Source organism: Phasianus colchicus, chromosome 6 (genome assembly GCF_987193195.1).
Source record: "Phasianus colchicus chromosome 6, bPhaCol1.hap1.1, whole genome shotgun sequence".
NCBI lineage: Eukaryota > Metazoa > Chordata > Aves > Galliformes > Phasianidae > Phasianus > Phasianus colchicus.
The window spans coordinates 9,585,732-9,608,819 of record NC_143441.1 but is presented as its reverse complement, the minus strand read 5'-3'; the positions used below and the strand labels follow the sequence as shown (position 1 = coordinate 9,608,819).

Here is a 23,088-nt window from a genome sequence, read left to right as displayed (position 1 = left end):
GTGGTCAAATACTGCAGTCTTTCCAGATATGACAGTCCTTAGGAAAACAGAGTTGCAGATTTCTAACAGTGAATTTTATAACTAGTCTCAGACCAAAACAAGCCCTGAAAACTGTATTTGCTTGAAGCTGATTGCTGAAGAGAGAAAAGACTTGCAGAAGAAGAAATCAGATTCTAATTCTTCTGTGGCCACATGCAAAATGCAATACTGTATTATCTTTGTACTTCTTTTCTTTGCATGATTTTAGAAAATAAGATGTACAGCTTGCCCAGGCACATTAAATACCAATGTTTATTATACTTTTAATAGTTTAGTTAACTAAGGAACTAAGGAAATTGTGGAATTACAGTACAAAGGTATTTTACATTGGTTGAAACAAAATTTTTGAGGTTTTGCTAGCACTAATGCAAATTCAATGACATTGTGGTTAATTCAGCATCCAAACTCTTTACTTTTTTATAATAGAAGTGGCCCTAACAGTTTGAAATACTGTTCTAACATCATAAACATCCCAAATAAAAAATGGGAAGCAAGAAAATAATGTAAAAATGAAAACAGTCGTATATACACCAGAAAGTGTACACACTGCAGTGAAACAAATATAGGTTTTTCCAGATGTTTTGACATTGAAGAGATGCTAAATGTTCAGTAAAACTGCAAATGGATTCCTGAGATGAACTGCACTGTTCATTAGAAAAGATACAAGCTGATCTGGACAAACCATCTGCTTTTATTCTTAAGTGTCTGACACATGATGAAAAGGACGATTCACAAAGGGTTCAGCAGCCAAGGAAGAAGATGGGAGTAGATAATTTAATTTGTGTTTTCCTTCTTGCTTTAGACTTTAGTAATCTGAATGCAGGGGAAATGTAGTCATGGCATTTATGTATGTTGATAAAAATTACAAAATAACCTGAATCTAGGATTGCCAAAATTCAGATAATACTTTAAAGAATTACAGAAGCACAAATGTAATATACTGAATCTTACTGTTTCAGGTGTTTTGGAGGCATTTTTTTCTGCTTTCTTTTTTCTAGTATTTATTAAAACAGCTTTTATGAAACTTGAAAGATACATTTTTAAGGAGCTGGTATATTTGTCAATACAGATGAATTATTTTATCTCTGTATCCATTACCACCGTTTAAGATCCTAAATCTTACATGCCAAGGGGTAAATAAACTTTGACCTCAAACTTTTTTTTCATATTTAAATCAAGTTCATCTTGGTTCATTGTTTGTAATACAAGCAATACATCTTGTCCTTTAGGACAAGAGAAGCTTTTAAAAATCAAGTTTATTACTTCACTTCTATACTAGTTTTATCATAAAATGTGACATTAACACAAGCTGCCCACCCAACACACAAAATGAATTTGCAAATGCACTTATTACACAGTAGACTAATAGACAGGGTGAGTGTAACCTTCTGGGAAGTAGGAGTTTAGCGTAGGAATCAGCTGCATTAAAGTTCTAATGCAGCAGGTAGGCTCACACAGGTCTTAGTTTCTGATCTTAATCTTGTTTTTCCAGTAAAATCATGAACTTCATTTCTCATTTCCAAACTGACATTTAAAACAAGAACAGCACAGGCAAGGAGTGAATGTCTATCTTCAGAAACAAGATTTCCTCTATCAGGGTCAGCAATTACAACCCATGATACCGCAGAAATGAAGAACAGTCATAACTGCAAATCCTCTTTTTTATTCAGATTAAAAAACTAATAATAATCTGATAAATCTAACCATATATCCAGCAACATGTCCCATTAGGAACACCATGCTTCCTAAAGTGAGAATGGAGGAAGTTTTGTTAAGAGGAAAGGTTTTAAAGAACACCAAAGGCGAGTGAGCTACAACACAGGTCATGACTGTTAATGCAGCATCTTCTGGGTTATCCAGCATGTCATATTCCTTGTCTTAATATGCAAAGGTAGGATGCTACTAAGAACTGCATGTTCTCTTAACAAGCATTGCTTGTGTGGATTTTCAAGTACACAAACACCTGGGTTTTTAATCCTATTAAGAGTTCCTCTCCATACCTTGCCATCAGCAATTTATGCAGTGTCACTCAAGGAATTAAGACCCATATCCAGCAGAACTTCAGCGGAATTTAATCTCTTACAGCCCTCTGCCTTAGTAGGCATTTGCTCATTGGTAGAGTTATCTGCAAGTCCAAGATTCTGTCTTTCTTCTCCCCAGACTCAACCTTTCACCTCAATCTTATTAGTCCTGTGTACCTTATTATTTTGTCAAATCTATACAAAGCTTGAAGGATCCATCCAATAACCATATTTACATTTTGTCTGGCATCTCTTCTCTTTGACCTCTTCAGAGGGTATACCAACTACATAAAGCAGAAGTTTACATTCAATAGATCAGATGAAAAGATACCCACTGACACCTAAGAATTCCTGGACACATTTGCCTTTTCAAAGATAGGAAGATGGTTTGCGATTCATTACGTCACAGAATTTACTGCAAAAGTTCCAGATTCCAGCTCCTGTGCAAATAACTGTATTTTTATTTTATTCTGTGATTGTGCAAGATACGTACATGTACAGAAACAGAGACTATGAGACTTCCTCATCCAAGCTCAGTGCAGGCAGCACAAAAAGCCTGCAATGAATCAGTCTTCTGCACACTGGAAAGTTTGTTAACCACTAAAGTGCTGTACACACATCACCAGCAACTTCTCCTACACTGCTTTAATAGCAATAAGTGTTTCAGAAAGAAATAACTTTGCTACCTAACTCCATCACTCTGATGTCTGGAGTTAATTCCTGAGGCCTCCAAAGGGAGTGATGTTTCAGTTCACACATTCTTGCCCTCCATGTCTCCCATCAGCAACATGAATAGGTCCTCACCCATTTTGCACGCTGTCTCAAACACAGCACCCTGAAAAAATACTCTTTTCTGTTCTAGCTATACTCCAACCCTGTCAGAAGTTCCTATTAATGGACACCTGCTCACAAGCTTCTTGTGGCATTGCTCTCTGACCCATTCAGTCCAGCCACAGGTAAGCACCAGAAGACAGTGTTACTGACTGTCTGGATCCATACTGACGAACACTCTAGCAGTACCCAACTCTCTCTACGCTTTGTAACAGGATCCATAGTTTCTCATACAGCTCCACAAATACGTTATAGTTACTTTTAATTAAACAACATAACCAGAAAAGTATCCTCTAGCATCTCACTTTCTGCAGGAAAAAAAAGTTTTATCTCAAGGCACATATACACTCCTTCGTTCCAAAAAGCTGTTTCTATTCCACACTGAGACAAAAACAAACAAACAAAATCAACCCACAACTACTAAATGCAGCATTTCTAAGTAGTCTGTCAGTTCAGCTTTCTTGCTCTTGGTTGTTGTTTTTTCATTCGCCCTTTTCTAGACCAGTACTACGTACCTTTTGTTTCCCTCCTCTTAGTGGTTTACCTACAGATTCACTTCAACCAAGGAATCCACTTCCTAGTCATTCAAATATATTTGACCACAACATACTCCTACCAAGCCACAGAAAGGTGGACTTTGACCTTCCATAGAAGTTTTAGTAGCTGTCTGAGTAGACTTCAAGTTTTAACAGCAAAAGTTGTACCTTTGTCCAGTCAGGAAATTTAACATAGGTGTCTTGAGGCAAGTCTGGAATCCCTCCAGGAATTGAAAGTGTACCAGTGTAAAAGGCAGGTGCTTCGTAACTCTGTGGATTGCTACCAGATCTCTTTGGTTCGCCAGGGTAGCCATGAATGAAATGGTTCACTGCTCCATCTATATTTAGAGGATAGATTTCCCATTCAACAAGTATATCTTGACCAAGAGTTAAATTTGAAACTAGACCCTAGGAAGAGAAAAAAAAAAAAAAAAGACAACACTGAAGTTATTCAGATGTAATTATAAACCAGGAATAAAAACTTTTCTGAGTCAAAGATGGAAAGACAAGTATCTGGGCTTCAAAAAGTTATAAGTTCTGCTTAAGAATAAAGGTTGAATTTATTCTCTGTGAAAGTGCTGTTCCTTTTACAAAGTTTTGAGCTTTCTCTGATGTCCAGGTCTCTCTTTCAATCTTTTTTTTCCCCATTAACTGAAAATGTCTACTTTTCTTTAATATGAACATGATTCAATAGTACAGGACTTAATAAAAAGCAGAAAAAGGGTCGTGTAGCTTAAGTTTTGAGATAGCATCTAGAGATTTGGTAACATTGAGTCACTGACTCAAGATATAAACCTGCACAATGGCAGAGAAAGCAGTATTTACTTCCTACAACCTTTTACAGCTAGCGTACAGTATCACAAAATCAATGCACATGCTTCATGACCCCGATTCAGTGAAATACTTTACGTTTACAGTCAGCTTCAAGCCCACATAGAACCTGTTTCCGTTTCCATGGAACTCTGTGCAGTCTTGAAGCACACCAGGGTAGTCACACAATGAATGCAAAAGGCAAGGCTACATCCATATAATGCTTTAAAAAGGGTGAAAGGAATGTGAAGTTTCTCCTGAACACACTTCTTAGTTGTGTTACTTTAATGATCTCTAAAGCCGTTTCACTGCAAAATGAGGAATTAAGCCAATTCTGCTACATCCATATCATCGCCTGAACAGACCCTGTATAGAAGCTGTTTTTCAGTACAACTGAAGTTCTGTTGCAAGCACTGCAAGATGAACAGGAACAAGAAGTTTTCATGAATAAAGGCACAAGCAAAAACACATTTTGTGTTATCATGGAGGGCTGACAATACATAGTGCGTCTGTACTGATGTCTAATAAACATTCCACTGACATCACAAGCCTAGTGATCAGTATAAGCAGAACAAGAACTTCTTTTTCTTACATGAAAATAAAGTATCCGCACAGAGTTAAGTGGCAGAATTCTTCTCCTAGACTTTATCTGACAATCACTTGGAGTAATGAAACAAAGCTTTAGCCAAAACTTTCTAACCTGTTCTCACCTACCTTTAGGTGTTAAAAATGGTGTGGTTTTCAAATGAGTTGAGGTGCCTAAAAGCACTCTTACTTTGGTCAGCATAAGAATGCACACGCAAGAGATCAGACAGGGATATGAATTTCCCAAGTAAAATAAAGATATAAATAACAGTGAGCATGGAAAAAAGAAAAAAAAAAAAACCCAGAAACCACACTCTTCCTTCCTACATTTCCTTCAACAACAAGGCCTCTACCAGCAGGATGTTTTAAAACCACTATCTGCTTAAGATTCTTTCCCAAAAGACAGATGCCAGGTTCCACTTCAAACTCAAAAAAGTGAGAAAAAGCAGCTGAACAAAATTCAGAAAAGCTACCCTATTGCCTTGAAAGTCCAAGGCTTAACAACATGGAAACCTCTTCCCCTAATGTTATTTTTGAAGCCATAGAATATCTAAAAGCAAGGTAAAATTATTCCCCATTTTCAAAAATCAACACAATGAATATCTGCCTTAAGGTATTCTTTGTGAAGGAACCTATGGGAATAAGCAACACACATTTTCCAAAGCTACATGGACAATATCTCCTTCTTCTGCGTGAAAGGACTGTGCTTTTAGAGGTTTATTCTCACAGTGGACATCTACTATATTCGCTTTCACTTTATCTCTGAAAAGGTGGAACCCTGGTATAAGTGTGAATTTCAGCTTAACCACAGCAGCACTGAGCACCTCCCTACTCCAGTCTCTAACACTTTACTATATTACTGTAGGTTAGCAACAAGTACATAAATTTCCTTATCACCTGGCCTGTTACTAAATAAATCAACATAAAAACAACATTGCTGCTGCCTTTACATGAAAGCAGAACACTGGGGAACTAGCTACTCTCTTGCCACTCAGAAAAAGAGTAAAGAGACTTGAAATGACAGTCCTATTAAGCACTAATTCTACCCTCTGAAATTGCATGTCAGAAACACAGAAAATACTCAGATATTGATACCTTAATTCAGAGACTTTATACATCCTAAAATCTAAGTTGCTTTGCCTTGACTAGAGTCTTGGAATAACTGGAGATAGACCTAGAAATTCACATCACAACACACTTGATAACTAGTCAACTAGTCACCTTTAAATCAAACCTTCTCTGCTGCTTAACCATAAACAACAGATACTTCTTTATCAATGCAAAGATGCCCATCCTTCTCACAGCAGCAAATATCAAGTGTGAGAACAGGTGATTCTGCCTGCTGGTGATCTCACATGACTCCTCCCAATCTACATTTCACTATTAAACTGGATTTTGTAACAGGCCCAAACTCAATCCGAGTTTGGAATCTCATCAGCAAAGGAAGGTAAGATTTATACACTCTTCCTGCTTTCTCACAGCACACGTGCCTTTGGTTAATAACTCAGTGGTACAGTTCAGCATATGTCTTCATTCCCATGACGTTTTAACTTTCTCCTGCTGTTGCATCCAATCTAACCAAGATACACTTTGGACAAGTCTCAGTTCAGCTCACAGACAGAATTTAGACTGAGAGAAAACATGGGCTTCCACCAACTGGTGTCACCTGCAGTACCAAAGGGAACCACAGTCACCAGACAGTTATTAATCTGTACAGTCAAACATTTGACCAACATTGTGAAAGAACACTGCCAAATCAATTTGGGCCAAGTCTAATGACTATTTACAATAGATTTGTGCAGTTTGGGGCTTGCCATTTTCAACTTAACTGTAAAGCTTTCTGTCATTACCCTGATACTATTTGTAATCTACTAACATCAAAAACCGAAAAAGAAAATAAAATAGCATGCCGTGAACACTGCAGAAACACATCAGTCTGGCCTCTATAACACTTCTCTCCCTTTCTTTAGAAAATGTCACTCAGCACTGGGAACCCCCTTACGTCTAAAACCAGATAACTTTCCTTTTCGTCCCCTGCTTTCCTCAGTGTTTTTTTTTTGTGGTATTTCTGCTAATGGCAGAAGGTGACAGCTCCAAAGCATAGCATGGTTTTGAGAGTGTTTGGAAGCTTTCTGAAGATTACCTCTATAAAATCAGTCCAAACCTGAACTGGCAACGTGGCATGGTGAAGTATTTGCAAGACAGCCTCACATCACTGCACTGAAAATGTTGCAGGAGTACACTACAGACAAATGAAATGGGACACAGAAAGATACACAAAAGTATGTGTGCACACATAAATACACACAGAAATACAACCTCAGGATTCACAAGCTGCTAAGCAGGACCAAGACTAGACAGATTTCCTACTTATTTTTGGATTTATCCAAACAGTTTTGCACATCTTAAAATTTCTCCCTACCTTGAAGTCATTATTGAATCTTCCGAAGTTGACTCGGCCCATATTCTCTACTATGATGTCCAGATTTGCTCCAGCATTTCCAGTTATATTTATCATTAGTGACTTGTCCCTTTCAAGGACTCCTTGCTGAACCTATTTGAATTGCACCAAAAAGAAGAAAACAATAATCATTGAACAAAAAACCTCTACCATCTCTCTCTTCAATTTACATGAATAACAGAAAGGGGTGAAGGTAAGAAACAAATGAAAGTTAAATAAAATGTTTTCCTTGCCTGCTTTTACACACCAGCATGCACTCACACACAAACAATCCAAAACCTGGTATGTAAACATTCATGTTTCAGAACATCAGCTAGATGTACAAGTCGCATTGGTCACACTGATCCAACTGAAATCATCTATTTCAGTAGTTCAAGTCAACTAAATCAATTTTCAAGTTCTAGTGGCTTTTGCTGCACTTGATTCACAAAACATTAATCTAGTAACTGAAAAGATGTTGTAAGTGTCAGAGATTAAGAGATGATTCATGTCCCAGTTAAGCTTACATCAATATTTAGCTTTACTTATTTCCATTCTCACATCAGGAAAGAAGAGCTTGACATGGCAACATCAGTGAACACGCTGCAGCCAGCCATCAAGTGTTTGTGCATACATGTGTGTGTATGTATGTATATCAAAAAACTTCAAGTAAGCAGTAATTTTTCCTACTTATTTTTCACTGATGTCATGAATGTGTATCAACATTCAAGTACCTCAAAAATGGAAATCATGTTTTGTAATTTCTGAAACATTACTACAAACGTTTAGTACAAATCAACTATATACTTTCTTCATCTTATTAAATGATATTATTTGATAAAGTTGTTTTGGTAAGCTGAAGAAAGGAGACAAAAAGCAGATTGTGTTCATATCTTTCATGAAGGCCACTTGTAATAGTAATGGAGACCAGCAAACAGTGTTTACCCCATCCACAGAGACATAGGCACGATCACGGACTCCATTTAAAGGTGAACTCAGTTGTGTTGGCTCTGTGCAGTTTTTTGGAAGCTTCGTTCTGTACAGTACAAATCCAAAATACTAAGAAAAGGAAAGAAAAAAAATCCCCAGATTAATCAACTAAGTTATTCTCTAGCTTCAATTGTGGTCATGCAGTAAAATGTACTCACGCTGAAACAAAACTTTCATTTGCTTCAGAAAACATCTACCAGAGATACCAGCTTCAGATTAGAGTTCACTTTGACTTTTAAGTGATGTGTGTAAATTCCAGTTTCCATTTTGAATTGTTCATCAGTAAATTTATGCAACTATAAAAGACAAAAGTTTTGGCTACAAATTTGTATTTCCTCAAAAAAACCAAACCATTAATGACTAACAGTATGATTTCTTCATTACGATCAATTAAAAATAGATGAAAAATCTTTTCATAACTGACTTCATATAACAAAGAGCACTTTGTCAACCAACACATTCATCAGGTCAATATTACCTATTTTACAAATTATCAGGAACATTTCAGAATATTTTTCACTAAGTTCTCCAGCAGTAAATAGAAGTCCCAGTCATTTGATCTTTTTTTCTCATCACAAAGTGAAACACAAATTAAAACCAAGAAAAAAAGGCATATTGTCAGCAGCCACAAAACCATTTATCTTCAAGATTTGGATTAGAAGATGGCAGGAAGAAGGGAAAGTAAACCATTTCCAGTCCGCTATCATTATGACATTTACCTTACATTTGTAACAGGGTACCCAGAAAAATGAAAAGAAAACGTGGGAAAATATTACGCAGCTCAACCGAATGCCGTCTCAGAAGCTTTCCTAAACAGAGTTCAAAGGTGGGAAGGACAGAGGATGAAATAAAGGCCAACTAGATAATACGTTCTACTACAACGTACTACTTAGTGAAGCTTCTCTAGCACCTCTCTATTAGCGTCTTAGAAACGAAAAACTTGAACTTTCAATCCCTTACTTGATTAATGCCTTAGAAAACATTCCAGGCGCCTGCTGAAATGCATCTGACAGGCTATTAGCACCCATGTTCCAGTCTCTGTTAAATTCAGCACAGAAGGGAGCCATATACTGTTAATGGAAATACATTGTCACTCAGCAGCAAGGGAAAGATCTTCCACTGTGGGGGAAGATACGGAAGTCACCACAATTGACGGGGAGATTGATGCAGAGAAACAGAGAAAAATAACAGAGGGGAGAGTGGGAGTCAGCAGAAGCTATAGCAAAACACAAAGTTATGTATTTTTCTTATCAGCCAGTGAGGTGAATGGCCTGGGAAGTGAGTTTCAACACAAAACATTTCTCCTTCACCACATCTTCTCTTGAATTAGCATTTAATAAAAGAAAAGGACAAAAAAAAGGTAGAAGTCTCATAAAAAGTGTCAAATGGATTGCATTCCCCAACTCCAGGATCCCTCACCTTCATGAAAAAGCATTTTTCATCCATTGCTCTCACTCTGACAGCAGGTGAGGAAACAAATATATATAGCATATATCTACACTCATGAAAAGAAAATCTTGAGTGCAAAACAGTAGGATTGTCAAATACGGAAAAGTCTCCTATCCAAAAAATCCCTTCCAGCACTATTACTTCCTGTGCTGAAATAAGGTGTAATACACTGGACATAAGAGCAGTCATACAATGGAGGGATGTTCAAATAACTGCAAAATGCCTAACAGAGGAATCCTTACCTGCTTGAGCTGAACAAAAGTTAACGGGTAAGTGCTTTTCACTGGTCCAGAAGGTGACAGCCTATCAAGAACCTCCACCACAGTGCCCACCTGCAGCACAGAAAAAGCAGTAAAATTCAGTCTAAATGTAACTTGGTTTTAGAAACTTTAAGGCTGTAACTTAGTGTTACATATAAATAAGTGGACTGATTTTAATAAGACCAGCAAAAAAGTACAGGCTAGTCGCATGCTTAACTACCTTGCTGAATAAGGAAGGTACATACATACAATTAAATTGCCTTTTGTTGCCATCTGCAACTTAAGTTTGTGCTTATACAAGTTTTCTGCTCATCCACAATCCTATCTGAAAATCAACTATGAATGTGAATATTGGTACTCAAGATGTACCAATATGCTTAATATTTAACAAGCTCAAGAAGTCAAAAGCATTTATACTGTTCATGTAAGATCTCAGTCTGTTTTACTAGAAGTACCATCCCTGTTACAGTAATTATACACAAGGCATCCCAGTACTTCCCAAATGCAGATTTGCTTTCAAATACTCACTAAAAAGGACAGTAAAAATAATAATAATAAAAATAAATCAGTTTTTTCTTTATTGTAAATGCCTATCTCTACGTTCATCCACAGCAATACAAATTTCTTGGGCTAACGAAATAATGGAGATATTAAATTTTTGTACAGTACATATAAAGAGAACTGCTGAAATAATAAAATATATAGCAATATACACTGCTTGGTTTAAAATCCTTCTATATGTGACAGAAGTAATCATGAATCATCTATGCATCTACAAGTATTTCTTCAGTAGTAGACACAGATCTAAACAAACTTAGCTCTAACTAGGAACAAGAGAGCAAGAGTAGACCATAAGCACACAAAGGGCAACACCTTCACTACCTGAAGGTTGGGTCTTCCTCAGTAGTTCACAGCTAAACACCTTCATCGAGGCAAAAGGCTGTCTGTCAAATGATGGCTTCCAAATTTCTCTGAAAGTAGCTTTCTCCTACATTTTCACCTTAGACACTTCACTTAAGATGACAATCAGCTTTCAAGGAGTAAAATTCCCCAAATTGATGGGGACAGGTGTTGCAGGATCCAGTACGCCATGGCAGATTGAACCACTGGATCTTGTCCAAAAGCTTTGAAGCAAGGAATGAGCATCTCTGTATAGATACTATAAGATTTATGGAACTAAAGAACAAATCTACAAGTATTAAAAGCCTAGGCTACAGGTGGACAATAAAACTAAAAATGGACATAAGTGGTATTAAGTCATTTGTGGTCACTTGAATAGCCTACTAACAGGCAATGAGTGCTGCTTTGGACCTTCGTGAACTGAGAATTAGCCTATAGATGTGCCTGTCTGAAGTTCTTCTAAGCTTACAATATCAAGGGGACTTCTGTTCCACAAGTGAGTGAGTTATGTGTTTGACCTATCCACCCGGTTGCTAGAAACTCATTTCTTTGCAATCTTTTATTAAGCTTATCACTCTTAAGTGATGTGCACAAAACAAAAATCAAGGTCTGCTTTTGCTGCAGGTTCCCACTGATTACTACACAGCAAACAATTACTATCATAACAGAAACAGTAAATTTAAAAAATTACCAACTTGGAACTTGGTCAAGAATTTCTAAAAATAATCTGTGCAGAAACAAACAAACAAAACAAAAAACCAATCAGATGACTAACAAATAACAGCAACACTTTCTGATCCTCCAGAGCAAATTTTCAAAACCAAAGTGAAAGGCCAAACATGAAAGAAAGAAAACAGCTGCAACAGAAGTGGTATCAGTGGTATACTGGCAGCATCTTATCTGCTTAAACTATTTGTGCCCCAAATTCTGTCCCTGACTCAAACCTCTCAGATTGCCTGCTACCATATTCATAGCTATTACTTAAGCTCTTCACAGCCTAAGAAGCAAGCACGACTACAAGATCTACAAGTCTGCAGGCCACAGTGCTGGAGCAGGCATTTCACTGAGACCACACACTCCTCAGGGCCCCCTGAGTGGTGACCAGAAACTACCACCTGTTCTCAAGCCTTCAAGGCCACTAGACACACTGTGGGCAGGAAGACACCTTCATTTGCATCTGCAGAGAATGCTTCCAACATTCTGGGTCTTAAGCTCTGCCTTCTTGCTCAAAGTTCTTGAGCCTATCTATTGCTATTCTACCTAGAATCATAGAATTGCTCATTTGGAAAAGATCCTCAAGATCATCGAGTTCAACCACAACTCAACCATACTACCCTAACTCCAACAACCCTCTGCTCAATCATGTCCCTGAGCACCACATCCAAACAGATTTCAAACACATTCAGGGATGGTGACTCAACCAGCTCCCTGGGGAGCCTATTCATATGAATATTCCTATTGAACCTCTGCCTGTCTTCATTCCCTACCACCAATACATTTTTCTCTTCTATCACTGCAACAAGCTATTTCCTCATTGCTTGCTTTTCTGTCCTCTTCCATAGCAGTGGCAGCATCCTTAGGTCTATTTTTTAATAGGTCCTCCCTTTCTTTTCCCTCCAGAATAATTCTTTAAAATCATTCAGCAGCTCAAAATGAACACCTGCCTGATAAGGGAACAGCGGAGGGATGGGTGAGAATGTTTTATTGTTTTATTTCTTTACAGTTAGGCTGAGTTCCCAAATTACTTTGAGCTAGGGAAACCTATTTGCAAACATCTAAGTAGTAATAGTAGCACAAAAACCTCTCCTCTTCAACTACAGGTAATGAGCTGCTGATCAAGCACTGAATTGTCCCAGAACATCTTGTGGGAAAATGAGAGGGTAACCTGGTCTCTAAATTACATGAGCCTCTGTAAAGTACTCCATGCATCCACTGAAAATACTCTGGTGTCCGTTCCCTGTTTCTTTCTGCAGAAAGGTCACAGCAGTTGGTTCATAGCAGTGGATTTGATGCTCAGTGTACACAACTAACTGCTGAACTCCAACTGCATAGTGAAGCTTTCACATTGTATCTGTTCCAGCACTGTTAGTGCAAATTGCTACAGCTGGGAAGACTACTATTATAGAATCATAAAATATCCTGAGTAGGAAGGGATCTCCAAGGATCACTGAGTCCAACTCCTTGATTATCAAAGCAAAGTTACATTATTTCCAACATTTCCTAGTCACCCAAATACATTCAGATTTCTCTAGACAAGGGGCATTGAATCTTGTCACAATAGGAGCGGACAGCTTTGGCAGGAACAGTACAACCTTCTGCGACTTGTGACTTGTTCTGTGTTGCACTTTAACTAAGCAGAGGAGTAAACAGCAGTTGAAGTTAAACAGTGAGTTTGCAGAGGAAAAACAACTTTCTTACCAGAAAACAATTCTGGAGGCTTTCAGTACAGATGGCAATATATTTACAGAAAATGACTGGAACCTCACACCTGACAGCTTAGAAATGCCATCTTGCTTTCTAGAACTGTTGGGTTCAGAATAAAATACACCCCCCTCAAGCAAGCAGGAAGTGTTGGAGGTAGAAGGTAAAGGAACAGAGTTTCCAGTGTGATGGTCAGGTCAAAGCTGTGATACTTGACCATCTGTAAGACAGGATTCTGGCCCTGATGCTTTGCAGCTTTCATTTCTTGGAGACAGAAAAGAGAAAATTCATAATTCCCATGAAACTGGACTGCCCTATCTGAAAGGCATAAGTCATGATAAAGAGCAGAGGCAAAATCTAATTGCAAGGTTCCTGAGTGCCTGCAACCCACTATAGCAGCAGAAGTGGTGGGTGTACAGATAACAGTATAAAATTAGTCACTACCAAATGTAACCAATTCAGTGAAACCTCATATGGCAACCTTGACCCAAAAGGTCTAAAGATACGCAGAGATTGCTGAAAATGATATAAATTTGTGACAAATTCAAAAGTTGTGTCACTTTTTCAAAGAACTGATTCCTGCCCACCACTTGTGTGGGATGACTTGAAAAACATCTACAAAGCCTTATCAGCACCAGATTTTCCAACACTTCAGCTGCAGTGAAGTAACAGATCAGATAAACTGTGGATTGGAACAGCGGCTGCCAAATTAAGCATACAAAATATAAACTGAACTGTTATGAATTACAGTATTTACTACAGCAATCACAGTAATCTTCCACCTCCAAACAGTTTGACTGGAAGCAGCAGACTGAATAGAGACAAGTTCAAATCTGCTTGTCTCCTTTAATCCCCTAGACCATATTTTACACCCAGTGCAGGAAACAAGTTATCAACCGTTTCATAAAACTGTCTCTGACCATGAAGGATGCTGCTATGGACAAGTCCCAGCTACTCATGTGCTGATCAGTCACATGTCAGTTATCAAAGAAGATACAGTGAGGTTGACTTCCATTTGCTTTCCTTCAGCAAGAAGTTTCTTTCACTAGTTACAGATTTTCGCAGTTCTTGAAGAAACTATAGTGACCAGACTTTCCAATTCATTAGAAGTGTTCAATTTTCAAATTTCTCAAGTACTCAAAGTATTTACCTAAAAGATACGTAGATACCACTTATTCCTTTACCACCAGAGGCATCACCAACTATAGAAACATATTTCTTACGCTAGCGTTTCTCCTGCTACATTACTTATACAGCAGTTCTCAGACAACTAAGACTCTATTCTGCTAAGAATGTGTTACTTCTAGGTTAGTAAAACTTCATGCACAAATGGCAGGTAGTAAAAATCATTTTTTATATTGAGATAACATATAGTTATTTTCCAGCAAGGGCATGGTTTCTAATTCCCAAGCTCTGTCCTACCCTTCCTGAAAACTTGCTTTTGAGGTTTTCCCTCCTATTTTGTATGATATCTAGAGACTGTCACGACACTTTCAAACACATCAAAAAAAGAAGCCAACAGGCAGCATTACAGAAAGATACACTTAGCATATTACAGATACCAATTTACCTTCTGCAAGCGAACCTTCCCATAGGCGAATTTGGATGTTGTTGGAGGGATAAGACCTTCTGGTAACTGGTTATACTAGGAAGAGAAGGAGGGGGAAAAAAAAAGATACATGAAACTTTAATACAAACTTCTTAACTGAATTCTTGCTTTTCATTTTACAACTTATGGAAGTAGAACTCAAGCTGAAAGTACATAGTCCCCCTGTGCTAATGGATTACACTGGCACCCAGTTTCAGAGGGAGGCTTCACAAAAAACCAATCTGATTGGATCACTTGCAGTAAATACAGGATTGGATTTTTTTTTTTATTTTTTTTTTGCAACTGCTGAACTCAAGATAACAATGTAAAAAATAAAAAAGCAAAACCCCCCCAAAATAAAAAAGACAGCAAACTAAGAAGCTGTCACAGAATCACAGCGTTCTTGGAGCCCTCCTGTGGCTATAGCATGCATTACCACCTCTGTCAGCCCTGGAGTCATCCACGAGCCAGTGGAGCTTGAGTTAACCCTTCTCCAAGTCTGTAGGGCAGTATTTCCATCTGATCCTTCCACTCTTCTTCAATACTTCCATATGGAAATTATTACCTTCTTAGTTTTTCTTTTCAGCGTTATTATACTCCACATGCATGTGTACATATGCCTGCTAGTCCATTACCTTCTGGGCAGGTTTATTTTATAAATATTTGTGAAAACCTCACAGCCAGTAGAAAAACAACTTTGTTAGCTGCTACTAGCCTGCTAGGCACCCTCTAATCCCTAGTGGCTCATAGAGAAAAAGGAGGCTGGAGAAAAACTTAGATTAGCAGGAAGCTAACGTAGAAATAAATGTGGAAGTGATTTAAAAAAAAAAAAAAAGAAAAAAAGTCCAAGGAGATCTGAAGCTTGCAAACCCACAGCCACAGAAACCATAGCCTCCCCAACAGCTCCATAAACTCATGAGCAACTCTCACTGCATTCCCTCTGCTCCTGGTCTATCCAGCTGCCTATCCAACACAGGGAAACCTGTCAGGGAAACACTCTCCCAGGTGATTTCTGCTTACTTGCCCCACAGCTCAAGCAATAATCACATACAGCATTCCTACAGAGAGGTCTATGATCTTCTTGGACACCCTTGAAAAAAGGTAAATCTAGACAACGACTCCGCCACACACTGCAGCCCCCTCCTTTCTCAGCCTACAACCTTCTTCCCATACCACCTCCCTCTCTCTTCCTTCCCATTATTTATTCCTTGCTTTACATCCCACCTATTCTTTCATTTATTCAAAGGGCATTCTCCTTTGGGATTTTGATTTTAATTTTTAAGGTTTTGCAAAACATGATTTGTTGGCCTTAACATGGTATATGCAGCATAAAACTAACGCTCAAAAGCTTTCCTCTCACCAAGACAACCTATTGTTTGTTTAGTTGGTCTGATTGCTTTTTAAACAAATAGCAGCATAATTCCTAGTATCTCCATGTCAAACTCAACTAAAAACTAATTGATATTACTGGTAACTGTTTTATGTCTTCCTCTTTGTATTTGAAAATAATCAAACCAGTCTTAAAAACAAAGAAAAAAATGACAACAACATCACACCAAAATCAAACAAAAACTATATTTGTCCAAGAAAAGAAATCCAGAGTAGAAAATTTTAGCCCAAATGGTAAAAATACTGCCAGCAACTGACTGAAACTCTTCCCTTTTATAACATTTATTAACCAACTGAAACCAACTGTTTAAGATTCAAGATTAAAATAAGTTCATCTTGTAGCACAGATAATGTTTTGAATGAAGTTGTTAGTTATTGTCAACTTCATTTTCTTTCATCAACATCAGCTCAATCTGCACTGAGTAGACATATTACAAGGTGAGAAGACATAGCAGAGACAGGAAGCCTTCAGCAAGATCCTATGGATATGGAAGAGAAAAACAAACCACACCAAAAAAGCTGTACAATGACCTAACACATCTTAACTTACACTGAAGATCTTATCAAGACTACCTCACCACACTAGAACACTACTTACATTTCTGATAGAGATCTTGCCTTGAAGAAAATAACTCAAAACAGGAAGCTTGGGAATTTTTCTCTTGAGAAAAAGCTGTATCCAGCCTAAGATAAAAAGGACTCAAAAGACTAGCAAAATTATCCCATCAATGTAAAGCTGAGCAATAATGGAGAAATGGAAGAAAACTTTCCACACCCGGCCTTTTACGGGTGGGGAGATAAAGGCATGCTTTACCCCAAAGATAATATAACTTCAGGAGACCTACTCTCAACCCAAAGAGTGTCTCCCAATGAATAGGAATGCTTTGACATGCAATAGGAAGAGAAGAGAGTATAAGCTTCAGGATTCCCAGGGACTTCATCCTGAGTGGCCTCCAATGCAAGTCTATTCAAAATCCAGATACAGGTTACATATTTCACTCCACACTTCAGTTTGTAGAGATCGTTCAGTTTGTAGAGTCACTTCAAAACATTTTGCTGGCATCTTTGCCAACAAAGGCAAAGTTGGTCCCACCCATTATCTACAGTTTGTGGCATCTCTAAAGCAAGATTTATTCTCTTGGGTAATCATGCTCCTACTTACAAGACTCAAAAGAACAACACGAACTACAGGAGACAGACAGCCAAAGCACAGAGCTGCAGTGCTATCAGGCTGACATCAAGTGACCAGCTTGAGCCAACTGAGTGTCTGATCAACGCAGCAAGGGAAAACTCCTATTCATTTGTCCTCCATCTCTACTCCCAGATAAATGCTTCTTGTGTCCCTCTGCTCCCCTTCTGCCAGCACTCCTCTGATTCACTGAGCCAATTCAACTTACTGACCTCAAACTGAAAGAAAACAAACCCAGCAAAAAAACAGAGGTATATCATCCTACTGTCACACCTGCAACTGTATCTCCTTTGAAAGTAAGGAGGGAATCTTAGGAACAGCACAAAAAAAAAACAGAGAGGTGAAACTCCTTTTTCACAAGGGATTGGGTTGGCCTAGTGACCTTGTTCTAATTCACTGCTTTTTCCTGCAGAAAACAGTAATCAACACAAGAGCAAGAGAGTTTGCAGACCTGGGATATTTTGAAGAACCATTCTAAACATGTACTAGGGATACTCACCATACCAATGACTTCCCTCAAGGCAAAATATTTTTCAGTCAGATCCCCTGCTTCGCTTAGTGGAGCATCATAGTCGTAACTAGTGGGTTGTGACATATAAGGCATATTAGCACCTAAAAGAAGTCAGGAAGAAATAATCAATAAAAATGGTGAAAGAGTTGTGTTTTTCTTTCCCAAGGGGATCAACTTTCTGAATTTCTCTCCAAACACAGCCAGCCTATGTACTTTTAGATTCGATGTAGACTTTGGTGTTTGGGATTCAGCACTGAGAATATATTTGTTACGGAGAACAACATCCTTCTGAGCTCACACTGCTGTGATAATGTCTTCAGAAATACTCTGAAGAGAAGCAAATTTATTCATGTTTCAATTGCTTCACAGTATTGAGTAAAGCAAAAGTACCCTTTGCAAAGGAAAATACCATGTGTTTAGCAGAAAATGCTGGCAATAGCCAGAGAACTGCTCATGCAATCATCTTTTGCCATGTGAAGGCAGGCACAGCTTACACTTTTACAGAACATGTTACTAGAAGTGGGTCCATATGAACCTAATGAGGTTCAACAAGGCCAAATGCAAGGTGTTGCACTTGGGCCAGAGCAATCCCAGGTATTTATACAAACTAGGGGAAGAACTCACTGAGAGCAGCCCTGTGGAGGACTTGGATGTCTTGGTGGACAAGAAGCTGGACATGAGCCAGCAGCGTGCACTTGCAGCCCAGAAGGCCAACTATATCCTGGACTACATTAAAAAAAGAGGTGGCCAACAGGGAGAGGGAAGCGATTGTCTCCCTCTACTCAGCTCTTGTGAGGCCCCATCTGGAATAGTGTGTCTAGGCATGGGGTCCCCAGCACAAGAAGGATGTGCAGCTCTTGGAACGGGTCCAGAGGAGGGCCACTAAATCAATCAGAAGGCTGGAGCATCTCTCCTATGAAAAAAGGTTGAGAAAACTGGGCTTGCTTAGCTTGGAGAAGAGAAGGCTCCAGGAAGACCTCATTGTGGCCTTTCAATACTTGAAGGGAGTGTAAAAACAGGAGGGGGTAAGGCTGTTTACATGGATTGATAGCGATAGGACAAAGAGGAATGGTTTTAAACCAAGACAGGGGAGGTTGAGGTTAAATATTATGAAGAAGTTTTTCACACAGAGGGTGGTGACACACTGGATCAGGTTGACCAGAGAAGTTGTGGATGCCCCATCCCTGGAGACATTCAAGGCCAGGTTGGATGTGGCTTTGGGCAGCCTGGTCTGGTGGTTGGTGACCCTGCCTATGGCAGAGGGGTTGAAACTAGATTATCACTGTGGTCCTTTTCAACCCAGGCCATTCTATGATTCTGTTTAACACATAAGCAGCTCCACTGTATCATAAGATTAATTTAAATAATTTCTTACCATTCCAATAGGCAAAGTTAGTTCCACCTATAAACATGTACCTAAAACAAATCAAAACAAAAAAAGCCATCACTTTAATCAGGTTTTGAAGAAATTGGGGGGAAAAAAAATCATCCCAAATTACCCTTCACTGAAGGCACACTTACAGGTTAACATTGGCACCACGTGCCAGGATTTCATTAAGTGTTTTAGCTATAGTTTGTGAGGGTACAACAGCATGACGGTGCCCCCAGTGATCCAGCCATCCAGTATAAAACTCAGAATTAACCTGAAAGGAGGAAGGGAAAAATATGAAGAGGGTGCAAGAACAGAATGCAACAGGACTTCGGTTACTAGCTGTAAGAGAGAAGGAAAAAAGGTACCTTAAATCATTTTAACTATTTTTAAACTTTTATAAATCCAGCAGAGTATACATTTAAATCAGTCTTTTTTAGTAGGTGACTCTAAACTATCTTTTCAATAACTTTGTACATGCACTTCGAAAATCATTGCTTAAGTACTAAAGAACACAGATTTCCTTCAAACCTGTTAAACTGAATGTTTCAGATTGTTGGCATAAAATAAACGATGGAACAAATACATTCTCTGCAGAGCAATATTTGTAGATTATATTAAATGCAATGAAAAATAAATCTTCCAAACACTCAAGTAGCATCCCAAATGATTTTACAGCACAGAAACAGTTCCCTTAAAGGGTCTTCTCTCTTTATCAAAATGGTTTCCAATAATCTCACATCCCATTATAGGTAGAAGATGTAGAGTAGCCGAAAACAGGAAGCAACATTTAACCTGCCCTTTTAATTTTGCTTTTTAACTTCCACCCACCCACATACATGACTAAAGCATCTAATCATACTGTTTCCGCTGCTATGTAAACATTTGTCTTTATAAGGAAAAATACTGAAAATTGGTATCTCTTGGGACCAAAAGAATATCTGTAGAACACTCAGTGTGGATTTGACAAACTCACAGAAGCTCCTCTGCTCAGCTTTTCTGACTGACTTAGAAATGACACCTTTGTAAACGTTCCTAAGAAACTGTTGTCAACTCCTCTATTATTAATCATTAAGATTAGGAATGATATAAGAATGTAAATTAAAAGACATACCAAAGGGCCTGTAGGTTCACTGCTCCTTTGAGCTAAGAATGCTGCTGTGACGTTTCCACCTATAAACACATAGAAGTAAGATTGAGTTGCAATATCCCTGACTTTTTCAGTTCTTTTTTTTTTTACTGGAATAAGTGCCATACCTCCCTTTCAACGTCTAGTAAAAACAAACAAGAAACTTTGGAAAATGTAGGAATCAATATGCTTCATTCTAGTGCTTAAGTTGCAGAACTTATTTAAAATGCACACGTGAATTCATGCATATATGCACATCTCTGTTTTTGAGGTACATCCTCTGAAAACCCAGCTCTCCTCGGGAATGACATCTTGGCACCAAAAACCCTGAGATGTGTCAGAATTACTACTCAGTCACTGGAACACATTGCCCTGGGGTTGTGGTAGCAAGAAGATGGGGAAGAAGTCTTTCCCTGTCAGGCAGTTTGTAAAGAGGAGTTTCACTTCTGAGCAATCCTAGTGGCTTAAAACACAGGAAACAGAAATAACTACTCCTATGAGTAGCTCATTGTCACATGAAAGATACACATGAAGGAGTTATTGATTTCAATCCATTTATAAAAAAATAAATTTCTACTAGAAGTATATGTTTGACTATAAAGAGAATAACATACATAAGTCACAAATGCAAAAGAAATTGGAAAGATTTATCTTTGAATTTGTTTCTTGTGCTTTAAGCCTATTTTGCCAAGTCTGTGCAGTATATGAATGTTCACAGCATCAACTTCCCTCTTCTATCAAATGAACACTTTCCAAACACATCCTTCAGGCCCATGTCAGAGCAAATTGTGACAGTGTGCACTTTTTTGGTAACAAACAGCTGTCTCCAACCTGGGGCAAAGTCTACTGTCGCATAAAGACCCTGAAGAGCTCCACATTTCAAATGAAACTGGCTTGCACCATCAGTTGTGAACAGCACCACCTCATCCCCAAGATGCTGGCGAAAGATCTTCAGAAGGAAACGCAGATAGTCATAGTCACAAGCAAAGTAGCTTCCGTACTCATTTTCCACCTGCACGGTAAAAACAAGTCAGCAGAGCAGTAAGTAACCAATTCGTTTGCATCTAAAGCCAAAAATTGCAAGTTTAAATCCAAGTCTCTTTTTCCTTTTACAGTAATGCTGAAAATGCCATTTAAAATTCCAGAAATGAAGAATAACAGAAGGGAACACTTACAGGCACTCCTCCCTCTCACCTGTATCTCACACTGCAGCAATCACTGCAAGGAGATTCAAATAAGCAGCTCAAAGCTTTTGCTACAGTCAAACACTAAGAAAATTGAACAAGTACTCCTACATATCTAGTAATTTAAGAGGAAATACACAGCACTGTACCCTGAAACATTTACAGCTCAAATCAGGCCATCAAAACAAAAAGGTCTAAATTTTGAAGCTCTCCTGGATAAAAGTTTGAGGCTTATTTCATACTGCTCTTGCTCCTATCTGCAGCAAACCCTCCCATCAGAAGAGTTCAAGTAACCATAATGTATTTTGGCTCACTGTGAGAATTGGCATAAACCTCAGATCTAAAAAACTCCGTAAGTTTTCTCTATTGTTTTCCACAGTTCTGGGGAACAACTTTGATGGAGCACTCTGAATTCTGCAGACAGTACCTTCAGTTCTTTAGAATAAGAGACTCCAATGAATCTTCCAGCTACCTTAAACTGTTAATAAACTTTATAGTACATTACTAGCCAACACTTATGGAGCATCCACAAGAACAATATATGTATCCACGCTGCTTGCACTCATTTGTTTTTCAGAAAGTTACCTGCACCATGATGATTGGACCTCCATTTTGATAGAGGTGAGGCTTCATCTTTGGCAAAAGGACCCCCATCCATTTCTCCACTGCTGTCAGGTAATCTGTAAAGCAAAAAGTATAGGCTGTTCACAACTTCTCCACTTTTTTCTGTGTCTTTTTTGTTTGTTTCTTTGTTTTACTGTATGTGTAGTTTTTACCATGTAAAACAGACAGATGTAAATAGATATAAATTTCTAAATATTGAAGTATATCAGAACACCATTTAATGAACTGATGTGTCCTTACACTCATTCAAAAATGTCAGCTTCCACTCCAGTTTACTAAATAATAAAACATCAAATACTGATGAACTTTGAAAAACACCAGAGACTTCAATGTGTCTCATGAAAGTTGTCCTAATGCATTTCAACAAGTGTTTCTATCTGTACTATTTTTTTAATTTTATTTTTTAATAGATAGTTTTTCTCACAGCAAGCAGAACTAAAGTCAGGTACGATATGGATCTACATCTTTGTCCCCAGATCCCCTCTCCAATATCCTGTCTCACCTTGTGTCTACACATCCTGTCCATGACATTAAGAGTGCTGTATTTAGCTCTGGAATTCCATGCACACCGATCAGCTAGGAAGAATTCCCACAATGAGTGGCCAGTTGACTGTTGTAAAAATCAAAAAAGTCAAAGCTGAGAGCTACTTGCCATTTTCTTAATGACGACAATTTTTTTTACTTGGTATCAGTTTGATGAAACTTGTCAACAGTTTTGAAACTTACAACAGTTTTCAAATTTAATTGCAACTGATGGTTGTTTAAGAAATTCTTAACAAAAGATCTCTGGAGCAAAGAGACAGGTAGGGTAACTCCATCCTGA

General features: G+C 38.3%; 1 protein-coding gene across 3 annotated transcripts in view; it reads right to left on the bottom strand.

The window, feature by feature from the left end:
- The window catches only part of GLB1 (galactosidase beta 1), a 44,807-nt gene that overhangs the window by 1,638 nt on the left and 20,081 nt on the right, over positions 1–23,088 (bottom strand). For all 3 annotated transcript variants that reach the window (XM_031590386.2, XM_031590387.2, XM_031590388.2), the window contains 11 exons: positions 22,227–22,321; positions 21,289–21,469; positions 20,443–20,501; positions 19,481–19,602; positions 19,335–19,375; positions 17,948–18,060; positions 14,853–14,927; positions 9,944–10,033; positions 8,208–8,321; positions 7,245–7,376; positions 3,596–3,835 (listed from right to left, as the gene is read on the bottom strand). In XM_031590386.2, the coding sequence (XP_031446246.2) occupies positions 3,596–3,835; positions 7,245–7,376; positions 8,208–8,321; positions 9,944–10,033; positions 14,853–14,927; positions 17,948–18,060; positions 19,335–19,375; positions 19,481–19,602; positions 20,443–20,501; positions 21,289–21,469; positions 22,227–22,321 (1,262 nt within the window). The remainder of the gene's footprint in view (positions 1–3,595; positions 3,836–7,244; positions 7,377–8,207; positions 8,322–9,943; positions 10,034–14,852; positions 14,928–17,947; positions 18,061–19,334; positions 19,376–19,480; positions 19,603–20,442; positions 20,502–21,288; positions 21,470–22,226; positions 22,322–23,088) is intronic.